Source organism: Cynoglossus semilaevis, chromosome 5 (genome assembly GCF_000523025.1).
Source record: "Cynoglossus semilaevis isolate Cse_v1.0 chromosome 5, Cse_v1.0, whole genome shotgun sequence".
In the NCBI taxonomy this organism is placed as follows: Eukaryota; Metazoa; Chordata; class Actinopteri; order Pleuronectiformes; family Cynoglossidae; genus Cynoglossus; species Cynoglossus semilaevis.
In genome coordinates this window covers 12,460,915-12,475,058 of record NC_024311.1, presented here as the reverse complement: position 1 = coordinate 12,475,058, position 14,144 = coordinate 12,460,915, and the positions used below count along the sequence as shown (strand labels likewise).

At 40.3% G+C, this 14,144-nt stretch overlaps 1 protein-coding gene across 1 annotated transcript in view; it reads right to left on the bottom strand.

The window, feature by feature from the left end:
• Positions 1-14,144, bottom strand: part of LOC103379122 (CUB and sushi domain-containing protein 1) — a 172,802-nt gene that overhangs the window by 137,175 nt on the left and 21,483 nt on the right. The window contains exons 6-7 of the mRNA XM_025055552.1: positions 12,907-13,031; positions 8,472-8,593 (exon numbers count right to left, since the gene is read on the bottom strand). Coding sequence (XP_024911320.1) covers positions 8,472-8,593; positions 12,907-13,031 — 247 coding nt within the window. The remainder of the gene's footprint in view (positions 1-8,471; positions 8,594-12,906; positions 13,032-14,144) is intronic.

Sequence of the window (14,144 nt, the reverse complement as noted above, 5' to 3'; positions counted from 1 at the left end):
CTGACATTTTGCAGCTATGTTGACTATTCTGAGCTGTCACTCTGTCAGCTAAGGTCATCTTGGTAGTACATTTTCCTAACCTTAGAGCACAGTAAACAAGCAAAGAATAAACCATAAAATAAAAACTAAAGAAAAAAAAAAAACTCCAAAACAAACTACAGTCTGAGGACACGACCCCTAAAAGACCATCGTGACTACAAAAGGTAATTCCATAAATAAATCAGCCACAGAAAACAAACCGCCTGCAATCAAGCAATTCGTCAAATTACTCGTTTGATTAACATAATTAGATTAACACATCCATCTTTTCAGAAGCATTTTCTCCCATTATCCCGTTCCCCACAGCATTTCATTGATGATCTAATGAGAATTTCAAAACAATTTTTGAGCTCGAAATGCTTTCAGACACGATCTTATCTGTGACGGGAAGTCTTACGTACAGTGAATAGATGACACGCTGCGGGACATCGAGGGACAGACAGTAGCAGCTACCGCTCGTACAAAGCTATCCTGGCAATTAATTCAGCAGTGGAGATAGACACTCAAGATGCAAGCAATTAAGCACTACATAGAGGCTGCCGCATGTCTCTGTATGCTGATGATTCTCTCACCCGGGAGCAATTGAGATAGGGCTGCGTCCACACAGTTATACTAAAATAAATTTATATAGTGACACTCATTTTTAATCAATGGAAAATGTCTGAGGCTTAACACAAAACCAAAAAAATAATAATAATTTTAAAATAAATATTAAAATAGCTACATGTGCGCAAAAAGCCAAAAAATAGTGAGAGTTTAATTAAAAAAGTCAGCAAAACCTAAAACGAATTACAAAAATAATTTTCAAATATTTTTGATTTTCAATATAAAAAGTTTTGTGTTTATATTTATAATTAGTATAAGCTAGCACAGAATTATCCATTTTTATAAGAAAACCAGTAACTGTTAGCTAGGGCTTCCCATTCACTAGCAGAAATACTATAGATTTAACCAAACATTTGTTATAATAAATGATATAATTGCAAGTGATTATTTTAATAGCTTTGATATTATTTAAAAGACCTTAAAAAACAACCCTTGTTTTCTAAACTAAAATATAACAACCACCATTTTTAGCTTTTTCCATATTGTACAGCTGGACTCTGAAGCCGACTTCTCCTAAGATCCAGTCTTATAATCCAGAACAGAACACAGTGAAGTCAGTGAAGCAAGAGAAGCTCAGCACAGCAGTTAAATCTTAAAATATCAAATCACAAGAAAACCAGAACTAGGAGGCTGAACTTTGGGTGAACGTGAACTTTCTTGCTGCAGAAAAAGCAGAAAGAGTTCAGTGGCTGACAGTAAAGAGTGTTTTGGAATTTGACAACCAGCTGTTCCATCTGTCATTTACCTGTGAATGGGTGTGACCGCTCTGATAGGAGATCATCTGCCACAGACAACTAAGTCTGACGAGTGAGCTTGTCAGTGTCACCTTGACACACAGGCACAGATGCGAGCGGGAACTGATGTCGCCCATTCCTCATGCAAACAGGCTGTGATTTAAACTTTTGAATTGGTAATAAATACACAAACGGTGGAAACTAATGGCCCCATTAATATATGTGATGAAGACGTTACTTTCTGCCTGCTTATCTGTAAAAGTCACCGCACACCGCCGGGCCGCAGTCAAACCATTGATCATTACGATCATCATAATGACTGTCACTTCTTCAGTGAAAGGATATATTAGAAGTCACTGCCTGAGTTTTAAAACTAATGTCAGGAAGTTTCTAAATGTACGACCGACGGGAGAGATGGAGGTGTCGCTGTTTTGTCTGTGCTCAGGTTTTAAAGTCTCCTGCCCTAGAAGATATTTTTTTTCCTCTTTACTGAGCAGAGGATTGAGAGCAGCCTAAGACAAATAGCCACCTAATCACAGGGCTTGGGTAGATTACTTATCCTTAGGGGAGTCGGCAAAACAAACAAAAACACAGAGCTGCTAACTGAACCCATGTCATTCCGACTCCTGAACGTGAACGGCCAAATCGGTGAAACTAATCCATCTTGGGTGCAACGACAGCAACAGTTTGTGGAACACCACAGAGGAACAGTATTTTATACTTTTGGGCTCAGAACTATTGGTGTTTCCTTCAAAGGTTATGGAGACACATTGGCATTGACTTAGAAATCTGTTGGAGAAGATGGCTAGAGAAGAAAGAACGATATCAAACTCCACAAATATTACAAATTTGTCAATATAATGTTCAATATAATCATAAATATAAATCGAACACAGTAATGGGGCCAAAATACTATACAGACTGTGCAAGAGATGTGCAGCAAAGAAACCGGAGTCCAGATGATGAATGTTGTTCATTTGTCACATAACAGTGAGTTATTGAACAGGAAAATATTATGACATTGAAAATATTTCTTAAATCCTTCTTCACGACAGCTGGGCTGTGAGAACGCTGGTTTAAGGAAAAAAAAAAAAGCTCAGTCGAGTCAGCTGTGTGTAATCAGGGTGAAGAATTTGTTATCAAAGACGGAGATTGAGCTCGTGATCGGAATCGAGTCCCAGACACAGCAGTGCTGTGGTGTGTTACGGAAGAACCGAAAACTGCTGACCTCTGGGGGCAGTAGTGTGCATCGTACTGATGGGTTAGAAACAGAGGACACAATCCGTTCTCGTGTGCGAAAGTACCATGAGAAACAAAGCTCTTTCTCTCTATGCTTTTAGAACCGATCCTACTACATGATGGTAAAATGTTCCTTAGAACTGTTCCAAGTTGAAGTATCATATCAGCAGCAGTCTTGTTTTATAAATGAGCGACGATAGAGTCGGTGACGATTGTGTAAAAGACTTCATTTAAAGGTTTAAAACCCACAGACGAGTGGACGTGACAGACAGGAAGTGCATTCAAACAAGCAGAGTGAGTTATGAGGAAACTTCACCCACTTGAGTCCAAATGCCCTTGGGGCATCTAAAACTGCCACTTGAATCTCACACTGTCGGAGCTTTTAAAGCAGTCATAAAACAGACAGTTAACTTTTGCATAATTTCGAGAAGAAAACAGTCACTTACACATGCTAACATACACAAATCCTATATTTTCTTTTGCCAGTTTTATGAGACGTTAAAGAGGCACTTGTAAATATCCCAGGCCGTAGACTAACACAGACAACAAATTGTTGTTTTTGTAGCAACGCGGCAGTTAATTCAAGTCAGAGAAGTATAAGTGATTTTAGCTGCATGTGGATTAAGTCGCCACCTCTTCATAACGTTGTTTATGATGTACCTGAGAACATCAGAGAAGTATAAGTGATTTTAGCTGCACGTGGATTAAGTCGTTGTTTATGATGTACCTGAGAACACGGCGCCACCTGCTGCCCACTTTGTAGCATATTCCTTTCACTCTCTTTCTGACTGGATCATCTGTACAGAGAGAGACCACGTGGTCTTTAGGACCCTGGATTTATGTTGCATAAAACTTGTAATGATATTTTGAGTTTTTCACTAACAGAAAAGATATAATCTTACTGTCTGTTTGTAAATCCTCTTTTTGACAATAATTGTTTCCAGATATAGCACAAATAGGACAACTCCCTCTGGGACAGAACTCCCTCTGTCACTTTGAAAATTCACATGTTGCTTCCAAACTAAATTTTTAATGCCATAATACAAACAAAACTATAATTCACATTGAACAAACAAACAAGCAAATCTCCCCACTGTGGAGCAAATTAGGATGAAAACATAAAAATATTTTCAACTGTCTCCAAAATATTTTACTCATCTTCTCAGTGGCTGCTGTGGGTTTTCGCGTTGTTCTTTTAGTGGATGTTAATGTCCAGATTTGATTGGTATATTATCTTTGACTTTGTTGCATGCCTTCCCAAGGACTGTGCCTCCTATCTTGCGAACCTGTGGCTGATTTGTTGGACACTGTCTTTCTACTCAGAGTACTTTTTAACTTTAGTTCAAATGCAATATTTAAAAGTGACAGGGTTATTAATCAAATATCTTATGTTAGTTAAAGGAGGCTGTAACCTTGGTGTCAACGATAAATAAGGACTGATGACAGACGTTGTCCAACACTAATAAAACTACCACTAACATTTGGGCAACAACACATTATCTGAAAACGCAGTGCATTTCTAACTTGTCGGTTCGACTGCCAGTTTAGTTCAGAGGTCAGGGTTTTGATGAATCTCCCCGCTCTTTTCTAACAAAACAAAAATCAAACCCACGTCGGTGCCGCAGTGTTGGCTGAGCCCTGGAAATGCTCACATGTGCCAGGTTTATGTGTTGGGATCCTGCCCTGGAGTGACCTTTGCCTTAAGTGGCGGGAAAATAAACGGCGTCTGTCTAGTAAAATAACTCAGCCGCCGAGGTGTTACAGCACCTTCGAGTGTTGTTGACCTGTTGGCTCGACAGTTTGGGGAAAATAAAGTGCGTACTTCTGTTTGAGGAACAGCTGTGTGTGACAGCTCCGGGGAGACGGCATTATAAACTTTTCTGTAATCCACTTGAAAAATGTATGACGATAGCACCATGTGCACGCACACATTATCGTTTCAGCAATTGGGGATTTGAGCTGATGCACCGCGGCAGACAGAGTCGTGGAACAAATTTAATGGTAATGCAGCCATGGGATGAGGCGAGCGGAGAACACTAATAGGTGTCACCTTGGGGCATTTATGCATCACCATGGACAAGTACCTTTGGATTGGATTACTGGTATTATTTGGTTGGGAGAAAGTGAGCCAGACACTGAGCTAACATTGAATTATGGTCAGACAAACTGCCAAATTATGTTCAGGAGCCAGAATGGCGTAAACTGTTGAACTTAGATAATGTGCTAATTAGGCAGCTATTGGCGAATGTGGCCATTATCATAGACACTGATGATTATTTACTCTGCACTCCACTAATGCATTTTGCTCAGTCTATGAAAACAGGGAACACTGTGAACTGTTAGTTGCTATTCACAGAGTACAAAGTATTTCATTCAGCCCTTTATTTCCAAACTCTATAAAACATGGACGACCTATGGTGAGCCCATGCTAATTACACTGTTGTAAAGGATCATGGTAGAAAATCACCATGTTATGAAAAGAGGCTTTTTTCCCTTGTTAGCGCTCTATATGTTATATTATTATATCTGTCAATATCTTTAAGATACATTTTTAAGCTAACACTATCTGATCTTCCTGGTCATTAAACGATTATAGATCGATTATATTTTAGGACAAACTTTATGCTATTTCTGGTTCTATATTGTAGCGATTATAACATCTGCCTTACACACAGAAGGCTCTGGGTTTAAGCCTCAGAGAAACCACATACCTAATAGCGCCTCCAGTGGCAGCCTGAGTGGGTTGCATAGACTCACACTGTGAATTTCCCCATTGTGGGATGAACAAAGTTAAGTTTGTAGGTTAAGGAAAAAAGCCTCACGTGTGTTGGTTTGTCTAACTATTTCGTTATTTCAACACATCAAATATTTAAAGGTGTGTTTCAGAAGACTTCTGTCCAAGGACATAATATTAAATTTACCAATATGTGAAAACAAAGTAAAGCTTAAAAACTAGTCATCGTCTGACTACTTGTGCACAGGTTCCTTCTCCACCCTGTCAACATTGCTGATACGCTCATTTTTTTATTTTTTATTCTTATGTCCAAATCTGGCAACGATACTGGCCGGTTGACAACCTGACCGTCAATCCATCTGCCTGTTGTTGATTGCACTGTTGGGTCTATTTTCACTGACATTGCAGAGAATATTGATTTGAAAGAGAGAAAAAAAACAGTAGCACCCTTGGAACCAGTGACCAGAGCAACGATAATAATGTTTAATTTGTGTCCTGAAATACACAGACTATTGGGCTTCATTATCAGGCAACGCCATCAACAGTGTGGCAGTGTGTGGTGTTGATGGAGGGTCACGGGGGCATTAACGAATGATCGCTCATGATATTATTGGTGTTTTTGGGCACATTCTGACGAGCAAACGTTTGATAGAGAGTCATGGAATTTGTCCTGACACCTTGAAAACATGACCACGACCCAAGAAATCACTGTATACAGATCCACACACACAAACACACACACAATACACAAACACTTATAGGTTTTCATCAGGAAAAGTCAAAAGCGATGATTGCGGAGCCAATGATCGTGTGTGACAACAGGTTTCATTATTTTTTTTACGCCTTGTTTTTCTCTTTAACAATACAAGAAAGTTTGCTCCCCGTGACGCTGCTCACAGTCCCTGTCGGTTGGCAATTAAGTTGTTGAAGAGAAAATAAGCATTCATAAAAAATTGTTCCCGATCCATTGTCATTTGTAAGAAGACAGCAGAGACGAGTTGACGCCGCGTTCAAAGACGACCTGTCACAGCCGTACAAACTGTATCGATTCCGTCGCCTTTATCCTGAATTTAGCAGTGAGCGACAGCCGAGGCACAAAGAGCCGGCTTTCGGGATTTGCTATTTAAATTTATCCACGTAAAACCCAGACGCGAAAGTGTGAAATGGCAATCACTCGCCTCGGTCTCAATTTTGTACAACCTGTTATTGAAGAAAATGAGTCGTCGGGATTAATGGTCAGTCGGACGGCAACGCAGGCTGAGGCAGAACAGAGAGGAAATGGGGCAACAGAGTGGCTCTGAGTGGAACCAGAGAAACAGAACGATTCAATGACGTCTACAATATTAGTATCTGAACGATTCAATGACGTCTACAATATTACTATCTATAATAATAATAACAATAACAATATCTATTATATTCAATATTTTTGTTCAATTAGATTTTATTCTATTCCATTCCATTATTCTTCTACTTTATTCCACCTGTAGGTTCCTCCTCTCTGTCTCTGTCTCTGCCCTCGTCTCCTCCCCCACCAGCAGGTGGCGTCTCTCTGATCATGTGCCATTGATGAACATTCATAACCTTCTACCAAACCTGGAGCATCTTTAACACAGAAACATGCAGATAAACAGGCATGTTCTCAGGCTGAGACCCCCCAGCTACAGTAAAACACCCCCTCACTGCCCCCCCCCACCAAGGATGGCTTTCCATCTGTCACCTGACACCAGGGGAGATGATTAATATCTGAAGGACTTATGAACGTGAACATTACGGACATTATGAAACATCGGCAATTTCCGACCCTACTCAAATAAATCTCACACAGCCACACGGTGTATGTGTGTGTGTGTGTGTGGTAACACATGTGCAGCGCCCATAGATACAAACTGAGGTCATCCAATGTTGTCACCGCTGTTGAAGAAAGACGAACAAAAAGGTAGAAAAAAAAAGTATTCTGTGTCTTTTATGTTGTTTGTGTGTTTTTTTTCTGGATCATATCCAGACATCTCTGCATTTTTCTGAGAACCACCACGGACTAGACACCATTTCAATCCAGCTTTAGAGAAAACGTTCAATGGGGCTGACAAGTAGCTGGACGTTCAGTCCTTTGCTCTGTCCACCGCTCATGCTTTTAGTCCCGAGCTGCAGCGTCTGCTCTCTGCAGGTTTTTCAAACGGCCTCCTCTCAGTGTTCTCTCTGCTCGACCCACTTTGTAACTTAACATTTTAGACAAATCAAGGTGAACAGAGACTGGAGCACAGAGTAGAAGAAGAAAGAAAGAGCGGGAAGGTGTAGACGAGAGCAGAGACGAGTGGAGGATAAAGCACTGAGACGCTCCAGTAGATGAACCTGAGACGGGCGTGGGCGTGGAGGAGGACAGGAGGAGGAAGGAGTGGAGGCAGAGAGAGAAGAGCAGCAGCGGAGACAGGAGACAGGAGACACTGCTGGGAAGTTTTAAGGAAGTTTTCTAACTCATTAGATGTCTCAAAGTTGTAGTCTTTTCTTTTTCTTTAAATAAATAAATGTGAATCAACTGAAGACCAAGTCTGCAGAGGTGGTCACTCTGGACTTGTGCTTTTCCATTGTAAAATACTTAAAAGAAACTTCCTGATACTCATCTTGTTTTATCATGTCATAGCCCGCTTCACTGTTGAGCCACTTGTATATTAACCAATCAGAATTCAGATTTGTGGAGTACAGCTACCACAGGTTTTCACATCAGTCTCCTCACGTCTAACTTCAACTTCTAAAGCACCGATAACTACAAAAAACTCAAGAAAATGAAACTAATCTTCTTGTCTCTCAATATATATGATATAATATAATAATCATCATTCCCTGTGATGAGGTCTGGTTTTTCAGTTGAGTTGGTAAAAGAAATATGAAACAGCCATCGTAACCTCGTCAACCACCGACATACGAGAGAGAACATGAAAGAGAACCATATTTAATAAGACGTAGAGTCCGGTGTTCTGCACATAATCGTTTCACTCTGCAGCTCATGTTCAAAGCTCAGCTTCCTGCCACTGCTCATCATCAGTTTGTTTTCCATATATGATCTCTGTTTCCACCACATTATGTTGATGTTATAATAATAAAAAAAGAGGACAGCTCACCTTCCCAGAGTCCATGGCAGTTATTACCCACACACAGTGTGCATTGTTCTCATACTGAACGGGGTAGTTAGGAGAAGTTATGACGCCTCTGGGGCCCCTCAGGTTACTGCCACACGTACGAGCTGCAGAGGGGCAAACAGAAACAAGGAGGTTTTCAGAAGGTGAATGGAGATATGGTGAAATCAGAGTCCAAATCTCAGGATTCTGTGCCAATCTTGACCTGAGGAGGAGAGAAGAGGCTGCGATGGTGAGGGGGAAAAAAAAAAGATTATTCTCAAACCAGAACTGACTGGGATTGGGTTCAACATTGAGCTTGATGACTTTTAAAATATGGGTCTCCAGAAAAAAAGTTCAGGAAACACTGGCCTACAATATCAGTAGAAAAAAAATAAATGAAAATTTAAGGGATACATAGGCGTGTATATACACATATTCATATGTATGTATCCATGTATAAATACATATTTATATATTTACATATATATGTTTTTTATATATATATTTTTTTATATTTCTGAATCTTTAAACCACCATTTATAAAATGTTTTTTCATTAGTCAGCGTAACTGTGGTTCAATCAGTGAACATGACGTCGACTGGACTCCTGTCCTGCCAGATTTGTTCATCACGTTTCGATTGGTTGACTAATACGTCAATAACTGCGACCACACCCTGTAGCCTGACCTCAGTTACTAATTAGTTTTCAGTGGCCAACAGGGTTTGGAGGGAAATTACATGACAAGGAAATGAACATTAATATTAATAAATGTAATTTTATATTGTTTGGTGATTTTCTCCGGCAGCACAAACATCTCACCACCACCACCGTCTAAACGAGCGCTAAGCTAGGTCGCTATTCATTCAAATAAACCAATGATGTGTTTATTTTGTTCATAAACACATGAATTACTGACTAATAAACACGATGCTTAGAGTCACCTGTATGAGACGAGACCAAAGGAGAAAATGTAAAGGCTGGAAAATTGAAAACAAAGTGAGACCCTGAGAAGAAAGAACCTGGACAAAGGTCGTGTGGACAAAGAAACAGAGGACGGTGAAATGTGAAGTGAGAAAAAGACGGAAATGAAATTAAAGGAGGAAGCGCTGAGGGGGGAGATAGAGATGGAGGCACAGGAGACAGAGGGGGGCGACGGGGGAGGAGGGGGGCAGAGAGGATCTCAGATGAGTGATCTGCCTGTTAATTAGAAAAGAGAACTGATACACACTCGTACACACACACACACACACAAGCATGTGCACACACACACATTCACGGCAGTTCATCCTGGAGACCCGCTTCTAATTAACAGCTAAGTCTCAGGAGGGAACGAGAGAGGCTCGTGGGTTTGAATCCCAGGAGGTCGATGATGCCGCGTAACAACACGGAACAAAAGGAACGGTCTCGAAATGTGTAACCTCCACCTGGCTGCTCCTGTTGTCTCTAAGAGCCTATTGATTCTGTTTTCCTTTTCATCATTCTCTCCTGCCTCGTTCTGATTGTCACATGTGTGTCAGTATGTGTGTGTGTGTGTGTGTGTGAATTTATTTTTCTTTTTAATTAGGAAACTGATGAGGAAAATAGAGGGGAAAATCACTGTGAACAACATTTTATTTGCCAGCTGGTTGTTCTGTGTTTGGCAGGAAGAATTCTAGGCTGTTCTATAATTGTATGTGTCACTTCATTTTTTTTTTTTTTAATCGTCTGTGTTTCTTCCTCTATCTTCATTTCAGGTGAACCTGGTGGACAGCAGGGGAATGGCAGCGTGATCTCAGGAGACACAGAAGGCGATGTTAACATCTTTTTTACTATAGAAGGAGGTGAGTGTTCCATTATACTGCTATCATGTAGTATTCACAGACGGTGTCTACTTACAATTAACATCTTATCATGCACGATGTACAGTGTACAAAGCCTCAAACTCTTAATAAACCAATACTTCAAATAATTCACTTTTTTCCTTTATCTGCATTTTATGATTAAGTTTCAAATCATTTTTGCATTTAAATATGTAAAACATTTGAATTTGTTTTTTTTTTCACATTTGTATCTCTATTTATATTAAATCACATTTGTTTTTTCTGCCCCCTACTGGTTCCATTTTTTCTCTACGTACAGTATATATAGGAATATGTTATTGTGAGTTAAAACTGGACTGGATTAATTCACTCAATTTTTTTTCATGTTTGTTTTTAACCTGTATTGACAGGTTGGCAAAAGCTGTGGTACGAGGTCCCGGCACTGGGACTTCATTTGAAACTTTTTTTTTTATTGTGTTAACATGACTTCTATACATTATCAGGAGGTTAAAATACCAGGAGGTGAAATATTTGTTTACAGATTTAAATTTCAATCATAAAGAGGCGGGTGAAATATTTGTTTACAGATTTAAAGCATTTCAAACATAAAGAGGCGTGTGTGTGTGTTTGATTAATTATTAATTAAATAATAAAATGTATATTTAATTTCAAATGAAAAATCTTTTTTTAATCCTGTATATATTTTCCATTTTTATCCAGTTTTTTAACGCTCTCTCTTTTTCTCCTACACACACACACAAAGACGAACGTACATGTAAGCTATAATACAACGTGACAGGGAGCCTACAGTATGTGTCGGAGCGAGGCGACCGCCTGTCAATCAAACACACAAACGCACACTTCACAGCAAACTCAGCTTAAAGGTGTGTGACACTGACCGACGGACATGTGTAGTGACATCGGTCGCAGTGGACACACACACTTTTTCTCTGCCTGTTTTCCCTTTTTCTTCCTTCATTGAGGAGCAATCAAAGCGACAGTATTGTCAGAACACACGGAGACGCTGCGACTGCCTGCATCATTGCTCCGCCACTCACACACTTGTTTATTTGGTCACTCAGCCGAGCAGAAAGAAAATGAACAAAGTGATTTTACACATCAAACTCATGGAAAACAGCACAAAAACAAAACAGTGAAAAAAAAAAAAAAAACTCACCCAGACTTTTGAAAACTCCTCTCTGATATAATTTGTTTCCGGGCGAAGAATCAGGGCTGAATTTCAACCGTCCAGACGTTGATTTTCACGTTATATTGTCAATCTAAAAAGTTGGTCTTTCTGAACCTTACCAGAGAAGGTTTTATTTTTTTTTGCTGCCAGAAAAATAATCCCTGAGATTTTACATATGATGACACATCTTCACAAAATGGGATGAAAAAAAAAGTTGGAATAAATGTATTGAAATCACTAAAGAAGATTCAGACGGAGATGCAAAGATGTGAAACCAGGCTTAAGTAGTGGAGCGTCACAAATGATATGCAGTTACCATGACGACAGTTAGAGTCTGAAGAGATGAGAACTCTGTTACTGCATTGTTTACTTTAGCCAAGTAGTTCAGAACGGCTTTTGTCTGTATTCTGGACTCTGTCCTCCCAGGAGACGAGGAGGAGACACCTGAAGGAGCTCAGACTGTAACCTTGTCACAGTTTCACTCAGTGTCCAGGGTAATGAGAGTAAAGGTGAACATGTTTTTGCCTTCAGGGCTCCAGCCTGGAGATCTCAGGTGGGAGCAGATCATTGAATCTCAGACAACAGGTCAGCTCCTCGCCTGGTGACTGCATCACCCCCTGAATATAGACGTGAATGTGGCGGACTTTAGAGAATTCAATTTTCTTTTTCTCTGTTTCTCTGAGACTTGATGTAAAAGAGAAAAGCTTGTTTTTTTTGTAGCCGGATTCCAACAACATCCATCATCATCATTACTACCATTCTTATCACCATTATCACCACCATTACTGTTATCACTATTGTTACAATAAAGCTAATCAGCATCATTACTATTATAACAATTATGTCATCAACATCATCTTTATCGTAACTGTCATCATCATCATCATCATCGTCATCATCACCATCATCATCATCATCATCATCACCATCGTCATCATCGTCATCATCGTCGTCATCGTCATCATCGTCATCATCACCATCATCATCATCATCATCGTCATCATCATCGTCATCGTCATCGTCATCGTCATCGTCATCGTCATCGTCATCATCATCATCATCGTCATCATCATCGTCATCACCATCATCATCGTCATCTTCATCATCATCATCATCATCATCGTTACTATCATCATCGTTACTATCATCACAGTCTCAGCCCTGTGTGTTGTTAAATGTAATGTAGTGTATCAATAAAACTGATGCCATTTAATCTGATTGGGTATAAAGCCTCCACAGACGACAGTCTCCTCCAACCACAGTGAACCACAGACCATTTGTCCACATCACTTCACTTCTGGATGTGGAGACCAGATCAAATGTTCTCACTCTAGGAACCTCCAGAGTGAACTAAAAAAAAACAACAGTGTGTACGTCGAGTCTCAGAACACCACCGTGTGGACACATGGTTCACCTTCACTTATATGTGACTGAAGCTTTGAGGACTTACTTCTACAGATGGGTCTGTGGTCGCTCCACGCAGCCAGTGTGTCGGTCACTCTCTGACAGGTGATGCTTTTGGATCCTTGCAGAACATAACTGTCATCACAGCTGAACTGGACACTGGAGCCCACTCTGTTAGAGAGACAACAGGGACAAACACAGGTCAACAGCAGTGGTAGTCCTGGTTATTTTGATGGGACTCTGACAGTCTTGGTTGTTTAGTTTTCTTCAGCCTCTCTTTTTATTTTCCCGCCTTTACCTCCAGACTTTACTGTCTGCTGTTACCCTGTTCTCTCCAACACCCCGCTGTCTCACACGTGCATGGGAGATTCACTTTCTCTAAGTGTGTATCTGCATGGGGTCCTGCTGGTAAAGCTCAGGACGGCCGTTCTGCTGTGACGCACCGCGGTCTACCACCTGGCCAAACGTTCTGGATGTTTCCTCAGTGCGGTTCCATTGTTAAACGTGGCGGAGTCGTAAACCCGTGCCAAATTTCTCAGTGAGTGCCTCCGTCACACGGAGTTGAACCATTCGCTTTTACAGTCACCAGTGCTCCAGTGATGCTGATGATACTCCACCCAGTCACACACTGTGAAATCCACCATTCCAAGAAAGAGTGCTTTGGTGTAATTGCCAATCCCTTGGAAAAGAAACAACAACAAAAAAGCCCCAAAATCTTTCCATCACCACCACCGATGTCTGCAGATGTGAAACTCCATGACAGACACAGTCACAGCTTTGTTGACCATCTGCAGTGACGCACTTTTTTCTCCTCATTTTCTTTTTTTTTTTTTTTTCCACTCCTGAATCTCATAATGACAAACCTGAAAACACACGAGTCTCATCGGAACACCCACATCACCATGCAGTGGATTACACACACACACACACACACACAGATGTACATACATGCACACACCCACAGCGTTAATGATCTTGCACTAATTAACATGACTACACTGATGGTCCTGCAGAGTTTGTCTTAGAGAGAGAGGCTCAGAGCAGAGAACACAATGAGCTTGAAATAATGAAAAAAAAAGACTGTAATTTCCAAGATAAAAATATGCCACCCCTCGACTCCCACTTGATTTTCTTATTACAACACTTATTTTAAATAAGAGATTAAAATGAATAAAATATAAAGGGAATATTCAACCTACACAGTTTGTTCAACAGACAGTGACCAGCTGGTACCACCTTAAATCCTATGGATGTTTTTTTTTCTTTAATTATTATTGGATATAA